Here is a 20,481-nt window from a genome sequence, read left to right on the forward strand (position 1 = left end):
AAGCCTCTTCTAGGCTTTAGTCCTATAGATATATAGGATATGATGTATATTCAAGGTTATTCATTGCAACATTGTAATAGCAAAAGACTGCGAACAACCTAAATGGTCATCGATGAGAGACTAATTTATAGAATATTTATATAATGGAAAATTGTATAGCTTTTAAGAAAAAAGAAGGAAGAAGATCTCTATGTACTGCTATAGAAAAATCTACAAGGTATATTAATGGTAAAAAGGGAAATGCAGAACTGTGTGTATAGTATGATACTTTCTGTATTAAGTCAGGGAGAGAGGAGTAAAACCAAATGTATTTGTTTGCTCATAGATGGTATGCATAAAGAAAGTGAAAGCATACACAAGAAACCTAAAGTGGTTACCTGTTAGGAGGTGGCTGGAAACTGGGCAGATGACAACAGTGGAAGTGGGCCTTCTTAGTGTATTATTTTATATATTGTTTGATTTTTAGAACCATGTGAGTATATTAATTATTTAAGTAAGAAAATGCTATTCTAACCCATCTACCCCACCTTATGCTTTTTGGTAGCAAAAGGACTCTTTTCTATTGATAAAGTATCCCAGCCTAAGCAGATTTGGGGGAAATTGGGCATATATCTATTTTGGTTGTAAGAGTATAGATGATCCATATTTGAACTAAAACATTTATGTATCTTAAAAACTAGTTCTTGAACATTAACAGGCTACAAAAACGTATCAGTGTGTACCTTAGAGTTGACCAAATAAACAAGGTGAAATAGTAAAAATTTATCATTAAAAAGCAGCAGTAGAAAGCCATGACCATTCCTATGGCAGCCCTGATGATGCTTCAAAAACAATACTTTGTTTCTAAAGTTCAGTTGACTGGATGTGTGCCTTCCCAGGCATAGCTCTGCAGAATTGCTGAGTGCTACACAGCAGCCTCCCTTCTAAATACTGAATATGATTCCTCCATTAACTGTTAACTTTCTAGTTTTAGTTATGAACGCCAGATGGTCATAAGTGTATTTGTAGGTTATTAGGGAATATGATTTTACATGTTTTAGTCATATGTAAAAACAGAAGTATGTGAACTCGATGGACCCCAGGTTAGTGGTTCTCCCTCCAGGCTTGTTTTTCTTCCTGAGTCCATAGATCCAAGGCCTTCCTTGGTCTGTGTAGGCTTTTCTTTCCCCCTCCTCCTTTCTTATGACTTTTGAGGAGTACTGATTTTAGTAAATTATAAAACACACATTCTTAAAAACATGTGAATTTTATTATAACTAAATTATACCTCAAAGCTGATTTAAACACACACACACATATACACTGACAAAAGCTCACATTTGTTAAGCTCCTGCTATGTGGTGAACATTGAGCTAACTGCTTTACCTAGAAGTGATTTTATTTAATCCTTCAAGCAGCCCTATGAAGTAGAGATTAGAATCCCCATTGCACAGCTTAGGAAACTGAGGGTCATAAAGGTTCAGTATTGGTTACCTGTTTGTGCTGAGGCACTCAGTTACTTTCATCTTTTAGTTTTCCATGTAAGGAATCTGATCTGGCAGATTATTTCCTGTTAGTATCGATTACTTTCACGTACCTGTTTGTAAGCTGCTTTAAGTACAACCAGCATTACCCATCATTCTTGGGGAATGAAGTATTCTAGTCAGTTGGTTTTTTTCTTTTCTTTTCTTTTGGTAAGGGAAATTGGCCCTGAGCTAACATCTCTTGCCAATCTTCCTCTTTTTTTGGCTTGAGGAAGATTGTCTCTGAGCTAACATCTGTACCAATCTTCCTCTATTTTGGGAATGGGATGCCACCACGGCATGGCTTGATGAGCGGTGTGTAGGTCCACACCCGGGATCTGAACCCAAGAACCTTGGGCTGCCAAAGTGAAGCATGCGCACTTAACCACTGTGCCACTGGACCAGCCCCCTCAGCTGTTTTCTTTTAATTAACTGAGAGTTAACCCCAAGCCCAGTTTTCTTTTATTTGGGGGATTAAAAAAGGAAAGTCTTTATAAAATGTCTGGGTTCACTTTGATACTGGTGTGGCTAACCCGTGAGATAATCTACGTGTGATATTTGCTTGTAGCTTGGGTTGAAGCTTTATTGAATAGGCACATGATGTTGTACAGTCTGACCCTTCTGGACTCTCCAAACTAATTCCTGTCTCCCTGCCCCGCCACACCACACACACATTTTTGTCCAGTCAAATACCCTGGGAGGGTCTAGGTGAACATAATTAAATTATGAGTAGATGAGAAAGATCTTAGTCCTCAATATTGTCTTTATTTAATTGAACTCCAGTACTGAAAACTTGTAAATAGAGGTATGTGTAATAGTCATCTCAGGCTGCCGTAACAAGATACCACAGACTGGGTGGGTTAAACAATTGAAATTCATTTTCTCACAGTTTTGGAGTCTGGAAGTCCAGGGTAAAGTACCATCAGTATTGGTGTCTGGTGATGCCCCTCTTCCTGGTTTGCAGACAGCTGCCTTCTCACTGTGTCCTCATATGGCCTTTCCTCTGTGCATGCACACAGAGAGAGAGAGAGACAGAGAGAGAGAGAGAGAGAGAGAGAGAGAGAGAGAGAGGAGAGAGATCTCTTCCTCTTATATAAGGACACTAGTCCTATTGGTCCCACTCTTATGATCTCATTTAATTACCTCCCTAAAGGCCCTGTCTTCAAATACAGTCATATTGTGGATTAGGGCTTCAACAGATGAGTTGGGGGTGGGAGGGATGCAATTCAGTCCATAACAGTGTGGAAAGCCGAAGTGTGTAGGATGTTGCCAAAATGTTTTGTTTTTAATAAACTGTGGCTGTGAACTAGTTTTCTTGTCCAGTGAAATAATGATTTATACTATCTTCCTGGAGCTCAGATAATAAAAATGTTAGAGCCCTTTTAGGATTCTCAGAACTACCAGTTGTCCTTTCTGTCGATTCAGATGGGAACAAATGGTTCTATCTTGGGGGAAGAATCATTCAGGATTTTAGTCAGACATGTAGATGAAGCCACAGGCCAGATAATTATCAGTTTATAGGAGATACTGAGCTGAGAGGGGCTGATTTATGCAACATGGGAGCTAGGATGAAATTCAGAATCATCTCAGAGAGCTGGAAAGCAGGGCCTAAACTGTGAGAGGAAAATTTACAGGAATATTTTGGCAATACTGATGTTTTAATAGGAGGAGGAGGAGAGAAGAGGTCTGCTTTTGCGGAAATTCTCACAAGTTGTCAACTAGTGTTGAACTAACATTTAACAGTGTGCAATAGCTACTGATAAGGCTGTGAGAATTACAAAGATTATGTGATGCTGGGGTGCCACTTCCCTGAGATCGTATGTAAGTTGATGAGTGTAATTGGGCCAGTGATTTTTTGAGGGGAGAGAGTCCATAGCTTTGATCAACTTTTCAAGAGATGAGTGACTCACAAAAGCTCAGGAATCTTGGGGGTGAGTGTCAGAGTCCCAGAACCTTGAATGCTGGGCAGGTCACATCTGAAGGTCTGTGTTAAGTGTGCAGGGTGGGAAGACTAGATCTTAGGAACTGTCCTGTGAGGAACAGTTAAAGAAACTGGAGCTATCTACCCTGGAGAAAAGAGGTGGGCAAGTAAAAATCCAGCTTTGTGAAGATTTTCATGTAGAATCCAAACTCTATTATTTTTGGGAAAGGTAATACATATCTAAGGTTTTTTAAAAATTCAGAAAGTACAAAAGGAACAGGAGATATACAGTAGAAAGTTTATTCCCCTCCCCGTAGCAACCTATTACGCTTTTCTCATGTATCCCTCCAGAGATGTTCTGTACATGCCCAGTCATGGGGGTGGAGGAGGGGAAAAGAGAGAGATTGGCTCCTCCCTGTTTGTAGAGATGGTGATGTAAAATAGGCACCATTCTGCCCCCAGCTTTTTTCACTTCACTTTATCTTGCAAAGCATTCCATTCCAGTACATATAGAGTTATCTGATTCCTTTTTACAATTACATAGTATTTCAGTGTATGGGTGTACCATAATTTATTTAACCAGTCCCCTGTTGGTGGAAGTTTGGTTTATTTCAAATCTTTGTTCCTACAAAAAACAACCTGTGTATAGCATATGATATGCTGCATATTTGCCTTTTAAACTTTGATAGATCTTGACAAATTAACCCTCCAAAGAAATTACTAGTTCATTTTTCCGTCCTGTACACACTTCCCAGTACAGGGCCTTTTTAAACTTCTTGATATTTGTCGAGCTAATAAGTAAAAAATGGTATCTCAGAAAAACCCAAAAAGCAAAAAAGCTATCTTGGTGGTTTTTTTTAATTGATGTGAAAGTCACATAACAAAATTAACCATTTAAAGAGAACAATTCAGCGCCATTTAGTACATTTACAATTTGTGCAACCACCACCTCCATCTAGTCCCAGAACGTTTTCATCACGCCCAAAGGAAACTCCATTTACATTAAGCAGTTATTCCCCATCCCCACAGTCCCTGGCAACCCACCTTTCTTTCTGTCTGTGGATTTACCTCTTCTGGTAAATTTATAAATAGAATCATACAGTATGTGACCTTTTGTATCATGTATGCTTCTTTCACTTGACATGATGTTTTTGAGGTTCATCTGTGCTGTAGCATGTCAGTGTTTCATTCTTTTTTATGGCTGAATAATATTCTTTGTACGTATACCATAATTTGTTTATCTGTTATGGACATTTGGGGTTTTTTTCCTCTCTTTTGGCTGTTATGAATAGTGCTGCTATGAATGTGTATGTACATGTATTTGTTTGAGCACCTGTTTTCAGTTCTCTTTCAGTATATACTTAGGAATGGAATTGCTGGGTGGTATGGTAATTCTGTTTGACTTTGTGAGGAAAAGTTAATTTTACTGAGTTTTAATTAGCTTTCCTTTTTTTTGAATGAGGTCAAACATTATTTTATAGTTACTAACTAATTTGTAGAGGATGGAAAGGTGGCTAAGATTATTTGTCAAGCTCTGTGCTGGGACTGAATTGATATGACTTCATATAATCCTCCTAACTACTTTGTTTTATTTTTAAAGAATTTTCTTTAATATTATATTCTTTTGAAATTTACTTTAAAAATTTTCATTATGGGAAACTTCACACATATAAAGTAGAGACATATATATATATGACACACATAACAGTATAATGATCCCCATTTACCCATTACCTTACTTCAACAATTGTTAGTTGATGGCTCTCTTTATCTTTACCTTTATCTTTATCTCTTTATCGTTCACTCCTCCCTACCTCACTTTGGATTATTTTGAAGCAAATCCCAAATATCATAAAATTTTACCTATGTATATTTCAGAATTTCTACAAGATAATGATTCTTTTTAAACGTAATTCCAATACAGTTATACTCACTCAAAATTAGTAATAGTACCTTGATATTATGAAATATCTAGTTATTTATTAATTTTTCATTAGATGATACATTCATATGGTTCAAAAAAATCTACAGATTCAAAAAGGTGTTCGCTGAAGTTTCGCTCCCACTCTCATTCCCGGTGTCCTAATTCTCTTTGCCTTTGGCAGCTGCTACTGTTTTCTGTCCTTCCAGGAAGATTTAATGCCTGTACAAGCAAATGCATAGAGACGTTAGCCCATATTTTAAAGAAGGTTAAGTGATGGAGCCAAGATTTGAATCTGGATTTCCCTGCCTCCAGTGTGTATTATGTTCTCTCATGCTGATCAGAATTTCCATCTTACTCATTATTGTGAGTAAAATGGGATTGGTGGAAATAGGAGTTGGGTAATTATTCAATTTCTTTCTTTACAAAAAAAAAAAAAGACTTCTTTCTTCCTGCCAGTGCATGTTTGTTACAGGAAAATCAAACTATAGATAAGTGGTTTTAAAAGAAGCATTTATATCTTCTCCTGCTCAGGAACAGACACAGTAAACACCTTGGTATATATCCTTCCGTTCTTCATGTGTATATTATGTGCATATTTTAAAGAAGAAAATTTTAAATTTTTAAACCAATACTGTTTAGTAATTTTTTTTCTCTAACAAGTAAATTTAAACATCTTTTTTAAGTCACTTTATAAAGATGTATGTGTCATCTTTCTTAGCGTCTGTGTTGTAGTCCATTATATAGGATATGTTGTGTTTAATCAATTTACTATTAATGGCCATGTAGTTATCTCCATCTTTTGCTGTTATAGAAACCACATCAATGAACATCTTTGTATGGATATCTTTGTATATTTGATTGGTTATTTCCTGATGGGAAATTCCCAGAAATGAACCTTCTGGCTCAAAGAGATACAGATTTAAGACATAAAAGTTATTCAAATTTGTATTCCCACCAGTAAATATAAGAAAGCCTGTTTCCCTGCACCTGCTAAGATTGACCTTGTTTCTATAACTTAATTACTATTTTACCTTGGCTTGGCATTTCATTTTAAAGGGAAGCTCTGACTAGTTGCTGTCAGAATAAGAATCATTCCTATCACACAGGTAAGGAGCAGGCTGTTTGTTGAGGGCTTTAGAGCTGATGTCTGTTTTGAAAATTCCCTCTTTTGTTCTCTCCTTGGCAGCGGCCCTTCTCAGCATCCCTGGCTTTGTTGAGCGGCTTTGCAAGCTGGCGACTCGAAAGGTGTCTGAGTCAACAGGCACAGCCAGCTTCCTTCAGGAGTTGGAGGAGTGGTACACGTGGCTAGACAATGCTTTGGTGCTGGATGCCCTGATGCGAGTGGCTAATGAGGAATCTGAGCACAGTCAAGGTACTTGGGATGGGTCTTCTGAGAGGTGGGAAGCTTTCCCTTGAGCTCCTGGATCCATTCTTGACCTCTTTTCCAAGGAGGATTAATTGAAGTTTGCTCAAAGTAGACTTTTCCTCAGGAAAGTCTTAGATCATGAATGTTAAGACATTTTTGATAGCTAGTGACAGAAACCTCTTTGAACTCTCTCAGAGTGGACCTGATTGCAGGGAGAAGGGACTGACTGGACCTGAGGGACTAACTGGAACCAGATAACCAGACTAACCAGGACTAACGATAACCAGAGCATTCTTAGGAACCCAGAGAGTTCTTTCTTTCTGTCTTCTACTTTCTATATGGTTCTTTAGTCCTCTCTCTGTCCTGATGAGTAGGCTGTCTAGTAAATGAGTAGACTCCTAATCTCAGCTCCAGCTTCCTGGTGAAGGACTCAGGCTCATCTTGGGTCAGATGCTCAACCCTGAAGCATTTGACTCTGGCTAACAGGATGGGGTTAGATTGTACAAACCCAGGATTTCTCACTGTAATCATGCAGATAAAAGTGAATGGAGGAGTTCTGTTTCCAGGATGGCAGTATGCAGAGCTCTGTGGACCTGCTTCCCAGTGAAACTATAAACAAAACCTGTAAACAACAACAAAAACCATCCATGTAAATAAAGTCTGTGGAATTTGTTCTAAGAGCATACTGCAAATGAAGAAACATTTCTTCAAGAAAATTTACTAAAATTCAGTGAGAGCAGTGAGGGTCTATGACATTGGAAGTTCTGCTTGATGGAAGTTCCACTCCAGGCAGGTATGGCCAAAACGGCAGGTGTGGCTCCCTCTCCCCTCAACTCCCAAACAAGGAATATGGTATCTCATTGAGGGGGCAGGCCACCAGCTTTTCTCATCCCCTCCAATTTTGAGTTGAAGAGGCCAAATTCTTGATGAGTATAGCCAAGAAGTCAGGGACTCCTTTCTTTTTTTTACCCCAACTTTATTGAGATATAATTGATTTATAACATTGTGCACGTTTGAAGTGTATACCATGTTGATTTGATACATTTGTATACTGCAAAATGATTACCATCTTAGCATTAGTTAACACCTCCATCTTATCACATAATTATCATTTCTTTTTTGTGGTGAGAATATTTAAGATCTGCTCTCTTAGGGTCAGTCAGGTATTATTAGCTATAATCACCATGCTGTACGTTCGATCTCCAGAACTTATTAATCTTATAACTGAAAGTTTGTACCCTTTGACTAATTATTTCTCCATTTTCCCCACCCTAACCCCTGGTAACCACCACTCTACTCTGTTTCTCTGAGTTTGGCTTTTTTAGATTCCATAAGTGAAATATACAGTATTTGTTTTTCTTTGTCTGACTTCACCTAATTCACTTATTTCACATAATGCCACGTGCTCCTTTCCTCCACCTACCTCCATACTAAACTTACAGTACAGAAGCTCTACGCCAGGCCCATCAGCCCAAGAATTCTATGGCCCCTATTGCCATTCCCCAGCTCACTTGTAGGACAGAAGTTCCATGCAGGGAGAGGCAAACTGAGAAGACTAGAGACTACCAATTCTGCTCAGAGTAGTGGCACTGAGATTTTGCCAGGAGGATGATAATAGGTAGGAACAGAAGGTAGGGAAGTTCATCCTAAGGGCACTCTCAAAAACAACGTAGATTTTAGTGGTAAGCAAATAAAAGGAGGCCGTTAGCTCTTAAGTGAGCACAAAAAGCTAAACTATAGGCCAGGTAGTTCACAAGCAAGAACCAGGGAAACAGCTAAGAATAGCTCTTCTGAGGTCAAAACCAACCTCAGTCTGAAAAACTAATCCTGCCCTAATTTAATTGAATCAGACTTGGGAGCAATTTATGCCTCAAGGCATTGTCAAAAACAGGAGAGCATTCAGCCAGCCATTAGTGGAGCCTGACAGCTGAGTTTCATACCAGATAAGGCAGAAAGGTTAACAGAGATCATGTAAAGAGCCAAAGAGAGGCCTGTTAAAACACTGTCATCCAGGGAGACTGTACGTACACATGGCTGCGTTCTCTGAGGTGCTCACCAAAGGCCTCACCAGTACGTAGAGAAATAGACTTTCCTAAAATAGGCTAGCCAAGTCACTAAACAAATAAACTAAATAACAACAAGCCCTGAAGGAGAGGAAGGGGAGTCAGTATCCAGAGTTGCTACCGTATTTACCTAAAATGTCTGTTTTTTAGCAAAAATTATGACACATGCAAAGAAACAAAGTATGACCCACACACGGGAGAAAGCAGACAACAGAAGTTGCCTTTGAGAGAGCCCCAGATATCAGATTTAACAGAAACTTCAAAGCAGCCGTTATAAGTATAGTCAAAGAACTAAAGGAAACTATGCCCAAAGAAGTTACAAAGGAAGCTATGATGGTCAAATCAAAAATATCGGTAAAGAGGAGATATTAAAAAAGAATCTAATGAAAGTTCTAGAGCTAAAAAGTATAATAACTGGAATGAAAAATTCACTGAAAGGAGTAGGAAAAATATTCAAAGAAATAATGGCTGAAGACTTCCCTGAAGTTGAAGTTTGATGAAAAGCATTAATGTACACATCTGAGAAGCTCAAAGTACTGCAAGTAGTATAGACTCAGAAATTTACACCCAGACACATTATAATAAAAATGCTGAAAGACAAAGAGAAAATCTTGAAAGTATCAAGAGAAAAACAACTTACCATGTTCAAGAGTATTCCAGTAAGATTAATAGCTGACTTCTTATCAGAAATAATAGAAGCCAGAGGGCAGCAGGATGACATAGTCAAAGTGCTGAAAGAAAAAACTCAACCAAGAATTATATCCAGCAAAACTTTCTTTCAAAAATGAAGGTGAAATAAAGACATTTCTAAATAAACAAAAACTTAGAGAATTCACTGCTAACAGACTTGCCTTATGAGAAATACCACAGGAAGTTCTTCAGGCTGAAAGCAAGTGACCTCAGAATGTAATTCCAATCCACACGAAGAAATAGCATCAGTAAAGGTAATTATATAATTATAAAAGACAGTATAAATGCATATTTCTTCTCCTTTTCTTAACTAATTTAAAAAGCACTTGTGTAAAGCTGTATGTTTGTAATCATGTTGTTGAACCTGTAACATATAGAAATGTAATATTTAATAATGACAACACAAAGAAAGTGGATGGGGCCAAAGTTTTAGAGTAAGGAAATTATACCAGATGGTAACTCGAATCGACAGGAATCAATGAAGAGAACCAAAATGGTAAATGAGAGGATCAATAGAATAAACTCTATAAATATTGTTCTCCATTCTTTTCTCAGCTTCTTTAACAGACATAAAATTATGTAAAGTAATAATTATAACATTGTAGTGTATAGCAATATATACAATGTATTGTACAATATGTTGTATTGTTGGGTTGTTAGCATATGTAGATGTAGTATACATAAATAATAGCACAAAAAGGGGGAAGAGGGTATAGAGCAATATAGGAGCTCTGGAATTAAGTTAGTATAAATCTGAGAAAGATTCTCTCAAGATGTATATGGCAAGCCCTATAGCAACTGCTATGAAAGTAACTTTAAAAATATGGTGAGAATGTCATTAAAGGAATTAATGTTATACTAGAAAATATTCACTTAATGCAAAAGAAGGCATTAAAGGAGAAATAGAGGAATTAAAAAATACATGAGATATATAGAAGACAAAAAGTAAAAAGGCAGAAGCAAGTCCAACTTTGTCAGTAATGTCAATAATAACATTAAATGTGAATGGGTTACACAATTCATTCAAAAAACAGATTGTCATATTGGATTTTTAAAAAATCCAATTATATGCTGCATACAGGAGACACACTCTCTATTCAAAGATAGAAATAGGTTGAAAGTAAAGTATAGGAAAAGATATATCACACAAAGAGCAACCATAAGAAAGCTGGAGTGGCTGTACTAAAAGAGACTTGAAAACAAATGCTATCAGGGCCAGCCCGGTGGCGTAGCGGTTAAGTTCACGAAGCACTCCACTGTGGCGGCCCGGGGTTCACAGGTTTGGATTGTGGGTGTGGACAGACACTCCACTTGTCAAGCCATGGTGTGGCAGCGTCCCATATAAAGCAGAGGAAGATTGGCACAGGTGTTAGCCCAGGGCCAATCTTCCTCAGCAAAAAGAGGAGGATTGGCAACAGATGTTAGCTCAGGGCTAATCTTCCTCACAAAAATAAATAAATAAATAAAAATAAAACAAATGCTATCAGAGATAAGAAGGGACATTTTATAATAATGAAAGAGTGAATCTGTCAAGAAGGTACAACAGTTATAAACATATATGCATCTAACAACAGAGCCAAAAAGAAATAAATGAAGCAAAAACTAACAGATTTGAAGAGAGAAATAAACATTTCAATAATAATAGTTGGAGACTTGAATACCCCACTTTCAATAATAGATAGAACAACTATACTATCTATCTATAATAGATCAACAAGGAAATAGAAGACTTGAACAACACTGTAAACCAACTAGACTTAACAGATATATATAGAACATTCTACTCAACAACTGCAGAATTTACTTTCTTCTCTAGCGCACATGGAATGTTCTCCAGGATAGTCCATATGCTAGGCCATAAAAAATCCTCAGTAGAGTTAAAAAGGTTAAAATTTTACAAACTGTGTACTCCAGTCACAGTAGAGAGATATTAGAAATTAATAGCAGAAAGAAATTTGGGAAATGCACAAATATGTGGAAATTAAATAACCAGTGGTTCAAAGACGAAAATCACAAAGGAAATGAGGAGATACTTTGAGACAAATGAAAATGAAGACAGAACATACCAAACTTATGGAAATCCGCTAAAGCATGCTTAGAAATTTATAGCTATAAATGCCTACATTAAAAAAGATCTCAAGTCACTAACCTAACCTTTCACTGTATGTCATTGAAAAAAGAAGAAGAAACTATATTCCCAAAGCAAGCAGGTGGAAAGAAAGAATAATATTGGAGTGCAAATTAATGAAATAGAGAATAGAAAAGCAATAGAGAAAATCCACAAAACCAAAAGTTGGTGATTTGAAAAGATCAACAAAACTGACAAACCTTTACATACGTTGACCAAGCAAAAAAGAGACGAGTCAAATTACTAAAATTAGGAACGAGAGAGAGAGTACATTACAAGCAACCTTACAAAGATAAAAAGGACTCTAAGGACCATTTCTTATGAATATAGATGCAAAAATCCTCAACAAAATACTAGCAGACCACATACAGCACCATACAAGGACTATATACCTGAGCAAGTATATATATATACATGACTAAGTGGGATTTATGCAAGGTTGGTTCAATATATGAAAATCGATTAATGTAATACACCACATCAATGGAACAAAGGACAAAAATGTACATGATCGTTTCAATAGATGCAGAAAAGTATTAGATAAAATCCAATACCCCTTCATGATAAAAACATTCCAACTAGGCATAGAAAGGAACTTCCTCAGCCTGTTAAAGGGCATCTACAAAAAACCCACAGCTAACATACTTGATGCCAAAGACTGAAAGCTCTTCCCTCACTAAGATTAGGAACAAGACAAGGATGTCTGCCCCTGCCACTTCTATTCAACATTGTACTGGAGATTCTGGCTAGGCAATTAGGCAAGAAAAAGAAATAAAAGGCATCTAGATTAGGAAGAAGTAAAACTATCTCTATACACAGATGGCATGATCTTACATAGAGAAAAACCTAAGGAATCCATTAAAAAACCACTAATAAACAAGTTCAACAAAGTTTCAGGATGTAAGATCAATATACAAAATTCAATTGTATTTCTATACAGCAGCAATGAACAAACCAAAAATGAAATTAAGAAAACCATTTTCAGTTATAAGAACATCAAAAAGAATAAAATACTGAGGGATAAATTTAACAAAGAAATGCAAAACTTGTACTCTGAAAATTATAAAACATCATTATTGAGAGAAATTAAAGATGACATAAATAAATGTAAAGACATCTCATGTTCATGGATCAGAAGACTCAGTATTGTTAAGGTAGCAATACTCCACATCTTGATCTACACATCTGTCTACAGATTCAGTACAATCTCGCAAAATCCCATCTGGTTTCTTTACAGAAATGGACTTGCTGGTCCTAAAATTCACATGGAAATGCAAGGGACCCAGAATAGCCAAGACAATCTTGAAAAAGAAGAACAACGTTGGAGCACTCACACTTCCTAATTTTAGAACTTACTACAAAGCTGCAGTAATCAAGACAGTGTGCTGGTGGCATAAGGAGAGACATACAATGAAATAAATTGAGAGTTCAGAAATAAACTCTCACTTACATGGTCAATTGATTTGCAACAAGAGTGCCAAGACCTTTCAATTGAGGAAATAATAGTCTTTTCAACAAATGGTGCTGGGACCATTTGGTATCTACATGCAAAAGAATGTAGTTGGACTCCCCCTCGCCCCCCATCACATCATATATAAAAATGAATGCAAAAGGATCAAAGACCTAAATGTAAGAAGTAAACCTATAAAACCCTTAGAAGAAAACATCGGGGTAAATCTTTATGACCTTGGATTTGGCATTGGTTTCTCAGATGATACCTGAAGCACAGGCAACCAAATTAAAAGCAGATGAGTTGGACTTTATTAAAATTAAAACCTTTTGTGCTTCAAAAAACATCATCAAGAAAATGAAATGCGGGCCGGCCCCGTGGCTTAGCGGTTAAGTGCGCGCGCTCCGCTGCTGGCAGCCCGGGTTCGGATCCCGGGTGGGCACCGATGCACCGCTTCTCCGGCCACGATGAGGCCGCGTCCCACATACAGCAACTAGAAGGATGTGCAACTATGACATACAACTATCTACTGGGGCTTTGGGGAAATAAAAGAAAAGAAAAGAAAATGAAATGACAACCCACAGAATGGGAGAACATTTTTGGGGGGTGGAGGAGAACATTTTTTCAAATCATATATCTAATAAGAGACTTGAATCTAAAATATATAAAGAACACCTCCTACAGGTCAATAATAAAAAGACAACCCATTTCAAATTATGGGCAAAGGATCTGAATAGACATTTCTCCAAAGAAGATGTACAAATAGCCAATAAACACATGAAAAGATGCTCAACATCATTAGCCATCAGGGAAATGAAAATCCAAACCATAATCGGATACCACTTCACACCCATTATGATGTTTATCATTGAAAAGACAGATGATAACAAGTGTCGGCGAGGTTGAGGAGAAATCAGAACCCTCATTCCCTGTTGGTGGATGTGAAAAAAGGTGCAGTCACTTTGGAAAACAGTCTGGCAATTTTCAAACAGTTCCCCAAAAGTTAAGCATAGAGTTACCATATGACCCAGAAATTCCACTCCTAGGTATATATCCCAAAGAAATGAAAATGTTTATACAAAAACTTACACACGAATGTTCATAGCAACAGATTTATAATTATTGAGGAAACAACCCAAATGTCTATCATCTGATGAATGGATAACAGAATGTAGTATATTCATACAATAGAATATTATTCAGCAATTTAACAAATGAAATACTGTTATACGCTACAACCTGGATGAATCTTGAAAACATTGTGCTAAGTGAACGAAGCCAGACACAAAAGACCACATATTGTATGATTCTGTTTATATGAAATGTCCTGAATACACAATTCCGGAGAGACAGAAAGCCATTTAGTGGATGCCTAGACTGAGGAGTTTGGTGGGAAATGGCGAGTGGCTGCTAATGAGTACAGGATTTCTTTTTGGAGTGATGAAAATGCTATAAAATTAATTGTGGTGGTGACTGCACAACTCTGTGAATATACTAAGAAGCATTGAATTGTACACTTTAAATGGGTGAATTGTATGATATGTGAATTACAGCTCAAAGCTATTTTTTTTTTTTTTTTTTTTTGTGAGGAGATCAGCCCTGAGCTAACATCCGCCAATCCTCCTCTTTTTTTGCTGAGGAAGACGGCCCTGGGCTAACATCGGTGCCCATCTTCCTCCACTTTATATGGGACGCCGCCACAGCATGGCTTACCAAGCAGTACTTCGGTGCGCGCCCGGGATCCGAACCAGCGAACCCCGGGCCGCCGCAGCGGAGCGCGCGCACCCAACCGCTTGCGCCACCGGGCCGGCCCCTCAAAGCTATTTTTTTAAAAAAATGAATGAGTATGTCCCAGAGTGCGGTACAGACATATGGAGGGTGGTGACCACTTTAATCAGTTCTGGGAACTGAAGAGATTTGGAGGGAAGAGCAGACCTCTTAAACTAGTTTTCCCATCCTCCTCCTTGGGAATTACCTTGTTGCTAAGCTCTGGCTATTGCTCTGAGAACTGTGTTTCTTGAAAATATTTATCCCAGAGTTTCTTGTCAGGCCTGTGCAAACCAGGCACCAAAATTGGCAGTGACTTGGGAAAGAGTCCGAGCTGCCTGTATCTCTCTTTCTCCATAGATGTTTGTACTGAGGAGGGCTTGTGTGCCATACCCTGCACCTGCTTCTTCTATAGACAATCTCTCCTGCAGTGGCCCCCAGAACCCCCTGAGCTAGGTGATGAGGACGCCGAGGCCCTCGATGCCACACAGCAAGTGTGCAGCAGAGGCAGGATTCTACATGATAGCTCTTCAGATTCTCTCCACAAATCAGTTGACTCTTAAATTGTTCTGGGAGCTGGGCCAAGGAATCCCAACATGGAAATTGAGTAATTATGATTTTTCTCCCAACGTACAGGAAAGTATATGTTTTTTGAGGTAGAATTTTCTCAATTAGATTTTCTCCAGTAAATTTTTCTTAAGTCTTTGCCCAGTGCCACTTTAGTTTCATTAAGAGCTTGCAAACTAAGAAGAAAACAAGTAGCAAGCAAGCATTGGCAGAAAAACACAGCATTAGTTTTTTACTTCTATTTAACATATACTTACATGTTGCTTACATGTGCCAGTCATTGTTTTAAGCACTTTTCAATATATTAAATCCTTTAATCTTTGTAACATGGGTAAGAGATAGGTACTATTGCCGTTATTCCTATTTTACAGATGAGAATGGATACTGAAGCATAGCAACATCAGCAAATTTACCCAAGGCCACCCAGCTAGCAAATGGTAGAGGTGGGGTTCAGACCCAGCAGTCTGGCTCCAGAGCCTGTACTCTTAACAACTGCCACGGTGCCTCTCAGTCATGGTTCATTCAGCAGCTGGACTCCTTCCAGGGTTGTGATTTTATATTAGTGACATAACATGGCTGGAAAAAATAGTTCCAAGTCTGTAGGGTGGGGTAAGTTAGGTTCTTATGTCATGATATTACCATGACCTCTGCAAGCACCCTGCCTAAATAGATTTGATAACCACTGCTCTGTACCAGGTAGTTTTTCTGGCCTTTGCAAAAGGCCTCTAGGGCAATAATTCCAATAGGAGCTAGAAAGGACCTTAGTAGTTACTGATTCATCCTTTTACCTTAAAAATGGGGAAAACTAAGGGGAAGTAACTCCTGAGGTCTCCTGACTCTGACCAGTGCCCTTTTAAAATAATAAGGACCTAAGAGTGAGACTTCTCAAAAATCAGGTACTGGGCTTTTCTTGTGTTCTCATTCACTCCTCACAGTCACCCTGGCCATCCACTCTACTACTACTGTTACTCCCATTATACAGAGCAGCCTAAGGCCTAGTGAGGAGGTGACTTGCCCAGTGTCACACAGCCGGCTAGTTATAATTCCAGAGCCCTCAGTCTTCATCACTTTGCTCTGCCACCTTCCCAGCAGTACGCTGCACTGTGGCCCACCTTCCTCACTGAGACTTTTTTTAACGTGGTAGTAGAATAATAAAATGGTTTACCTAAAGCCCAAAACACGATGCCTGGCACATATCAAGTGTCTCATAAATGTTACTTAGCAGCTGCTGTTGTTACTAATAATGAAATTGGGTAAAATGAAAATCTGCCAGTAGATATGTTCATCTGTATCACTAATAGCAATCGTGATGCCCAGCCTACCTTAGAAAGTTGAACCTTAGAAAACTTTAGATGGGTCTTCTTTGAAAAACGGGGGAAAACATCTTCAAAAAGGATCCCTCTCAGTCTTTCAGCAGTGCCTTCTCATGGAATCTAGGCAGAGGGACCAAGTACTCAGAGTCCTTTGTGACCTAAAGAGTATTGGACACAATTTCTGCTAGATATCTGGGCACTTTCTGGGGTGCGGTGGGGTGGGGGGTGAGGTCTGATGGTAGCAGGAGAAAGCAATATGGGGAGAAGGACTGGATCATGTTATTGCATGTGCTTTGTTAGAATATTTTTAAAGTTGATGAGAAAGAATAAAACTTTTTTTTACTGAGGTATAATTGACATACAACATTATATTAGTTCCAGATGTACAACATAATGATTCAATATTTGTGTAAATATTGAATCTAGTAAGTCTAGTTAACAGTAAGTCTAGTTAACATCTGTCACCATATGTAGTTAAAGAATTTTTTTTTTCCTTCTGATGTGCGGAGTCAGTTTTTCTAAGTTTCTAAGTTTGCCTGGCCCCTGAGGGCCTGAAGGGAGTTTTGTGGCTTTCAAAGACTCTGTCACGGGCTCAGGGCCCAGTCTAATGGCTCTGTTACCTCAAGTCTGTTCAGAGCAGGTTTGAGGGGGAGAAACATGTTTCCTCACAAGAAGTGACTCAACCCTTTCTCCTGGTGGCTGTCTCAGCCTCCATTGTGTTCCCTCCTCCAGGCGCTTCTGAGGAGAATGGCCTGCCTCACACTTCAACAAGGACCCAGCTGCCTCAGTCAATGAAGATTATGCATGAGATCATGTACAAACTGGAAGTGCTCTATGTCCTCTGCGTGCTGCTGATGGGGCGTCAGCGAAACCAGGTGGGCCCCTCCCCCATGTCTCAGAACAGGGGTAGTCCGGAGCAAATGCTTCCTGGGTGCTTTTGGTGTACTCCATTAGGCCGCCTCTCAGAATGGCTGTCTCTCTAGCCCTGCAAGCGCAGGGGTTGTTTTCCTTATCCCTGTTTTACACATCAAGAAACCAGTCTGATTCCAGAGCTTGTAGTCTTTCCACTGTACCTTGCTGTGGGCATCATTTCTAGGCAGAGCATTGGTGCCCAGGGCAGGAGTGGGGAGCTTAGGTATGTTACCTGACCTTGTTATTTGTTTATTTACTTATTTATTTATTGGTGAGGTAGATTCACCCTGGGCTAACATCTGTTGCCAATATTCCTCTTTTTTTTTTTTCTTTTTTGGCTTTGAGAAGAAGATTAGCCCTGAATTAACACCTGTGCCAATCTTCCTCTGTTTTTTGTATGTGGGATGCCTCCACAGCATGACTGAGGAGCAGGGTAGTTCTGCACCCAGGATCCGAACCCAGGCCACTAAAGTGGAGCATGTAGAACTTTAACCACTTAGCCACAGGGCCAGCCCCAACTGTTTTCTTTTCTTTTCTTTTCTTTTTTTTTTTTTTTTTTTGGTGAGGAAGATTAGCCCTGAGGTAACTTCTGTCGCCAATCCTCCTCTTTTTGCTGAGGACAGTCGGCCCTGGGCTAACATCATGCCCATCTTCATCTACTTTATATGTGGGACGCCTGCCACAGCATGGCTTGATAAGCAATTGCATAGGTCTGCGCCTGGGATCCGAACCTGCGAACCCTGAGCCACTGATGCAGAGCACATGAACTTAACCACTATGCCACTGGGCTGGCCCCTACCTGACCTTGTTAATGTGAAGAACAGAGGGTCAGTGTCTGGCAAGATGACTGCCCTGTAGATGCACTGGAGGAGTTGCCAATCTAATGGGGGCCTAGGGTGGTGGGCCAGAGCCCAGATCTATGTCAAGTTTTGAAAACTAGGCAGCTACAGGGGGCCTCCAGGTGTGCTGGAGTTCCCTGAGCCTTGAAGCAGTTCCAGGAGGGAGGGGCAAGGGCCCATAACCTACAAAAGGAAAAGGAGGACTTTAGAAGTATGCAGCGCTCCTATTCAAGATAGACGAGAAGTAGCCCTCTCCTGGAACTAGGCATGAGGGGAGAGGATAATTAAGGAGAGGTGGTGTTAGGAGCTCAGCGGTCCTTAAGCACCTGTTGGAGTGAGACACTGGACTCGCACAAGAGCTCTGTGTGAGATAGGTGCAATTATCCCTATTTTACAAGTGAGAAACAATTTTAGATAGAGTAGCCAGGGAAAAGACTCACTGAAAAGATGACATCTGGCATGGCAGTGTCCTGAAGAAAGTGAGGGAGTCAGGCATGTCCATCCCTGAGACAACCTGCCAGGTAGAGGGAGCAAACTCCTGAGGTGAGAGTGTGCCTGGTGGGTTGGTGGAACAGTAAGGCAGCTGGGGGGATGGACTGGAACAAGCAGGAAGGAGAGGAGGGCTGAAGGGTTGTAGGGAGCCAGATCCCATCAGGCTTTTATGGGCCATTTGAAGGACCTTTTACTCTGAGTGAAATGGGGAGTCATCCCTCTGGCTGCTGTGTGAAAGAGATGATAGTGGCTAGGACCAGCATGTTGGTGGTGGGAGTGGTGAGAAGTGCTTGCATTCTGGATATATTTGCAGGTAGAAGAGGTAGGATTTGCTGATAGTTTGGATGGGGCATAAGAGAGGAGTTAAGGATAACTTCCTTAACTCCTTCCAAGGTTTTTGGCCTGAGCAGGTGGGGGCATGGATTTGCGATTTATTGAGATGGTTAAGACTGGCCAGTAAGGAATGGAGGGGAAGGCTTAGGGAGGAAGGTGAGGAGTTCAGTTTGAACAAGTTAGGGTCGAGGTGTCTGTTAGAATTGGCACTTGGATTACCTGCACCTGGAATTAGGGGAGAGGTCAGGGCTGGAGATATAACTTTGGGGGTCGTCAGCATATGATTGGTGTTTAAAACCAGGACACTGGATGAGATCACACCCTGATGTCCACAGCGTTGGGGCTCCTTCCTTCAATGTGGTATATATTTGTTATAATAAATAATAGTTGTGGTATCTTACACGTGTTGAGTATTTTTACTTTTTTGAGGCACTTTCACAGTTATTCATATTTGAATTTTTGGGTATTTGGTAAGTTATACAATAGGTGGTGACCCCCGTCTCCCCTCACTTGGTGCTTGAGAAAACCAAGGTACAAAAAGGGCTGTGCTCTCAGTCTCCAAGCATCAGTAGAGCCAGGATTTAAACTCTGCTGCCCTGGTTCTTCTTTTTGTCCCCTCACGACAGTTCCCTGCTCCCTGAACCTTCCTGTTAACCAAGTTGCTACAAGTCATTGTGTTCTTTAGTTAAACTGTGATTATAGCCGCTGCTTCCTTGGGAGGGACACTGGACGGCCTCAGAAGCCTGCCCGACTGAGAACCAGTGTTATGCTGTCACGTCCTGATTCGCACAGTCTGCATTTACTGAGTTCCTGTTGTGTGCCAGGCACTGTGGGGACATGGATTCGCAGACCTGCCTAGACTGAGGTAGCAAGGGGGAGGGTTTCCCTGGCTAGGCCTCACAGAAAGCTTCTCCTTGAAGTGGCCTTATTAGCGCGCATTTGGGCCAAGTTCTGTGACCAGTCTTGGCAAAATTGAAATCACTAGACTGGAAATGCTCCACAAATGTCATAAGTTCCGTGCCTCTGGTGCTAATGAAAATAATCAATACAGCGGTCATTTTTTTCCAGTGGTTTCTGTAAGTCAGGCCCTGAGCTTCCTCCACATTACCTTATTGAGTCCTTTCAACAGCTTCATTATCCCTCATTTTCCATCAGGGGACTCAGGCTCAAAGAAGAACATTGCCCAGAGTCACAGTTTTGTCAAATTCTAGTCT

General features: G+C 39.7%; 1 protein-coding gene across 3 annotated transcripts in view; it reads left to right on the forward strand.

Annotated features, from left to right (window-relative positions):
- Window positions 1–20,481, forward strand: part of TRPC4AP (transient receptor potential cation channel subfamily C member 4 associated protein) — a 78,604-nt gene that overhangs the window by 43,856 nt on the left and 14,267 nt on the right. For 2 of the 3 annotated variants that reach the window (XM_058562835.1, XM_058562836.1), the window contains exons 8-9: window positions 6,534–6,719; window positions 17,400–17,566. In XM_058562835.1, the coding sequence (XP_058418818.1) occupies window positions 6,534–6,719; window positions 17,400–17,566 (353 nt within the window). The remainder of the gene's footprint in view (window positions 1–6,533; window positions 6,720–17,399; window positions 17,567–20,481) is intronic. The other variant, XM_058562837.1, reaches the window with a different exon arrangement.

This window comes from Diceros bicornis, chromosome 19, assembly GCF_020826845.1.
Source record: "Diceros bicornis minor isolate mBicDic1 chromosome 19, mDicBic1.mat.cur, whole genome shotgun sequence".
Lineage (NCBI taxonomy): Eukaryota > Metazoa > Chordata > Mammalia > Perissodactyla > Rhinocerotidae > Diceros > Diceros bicornis.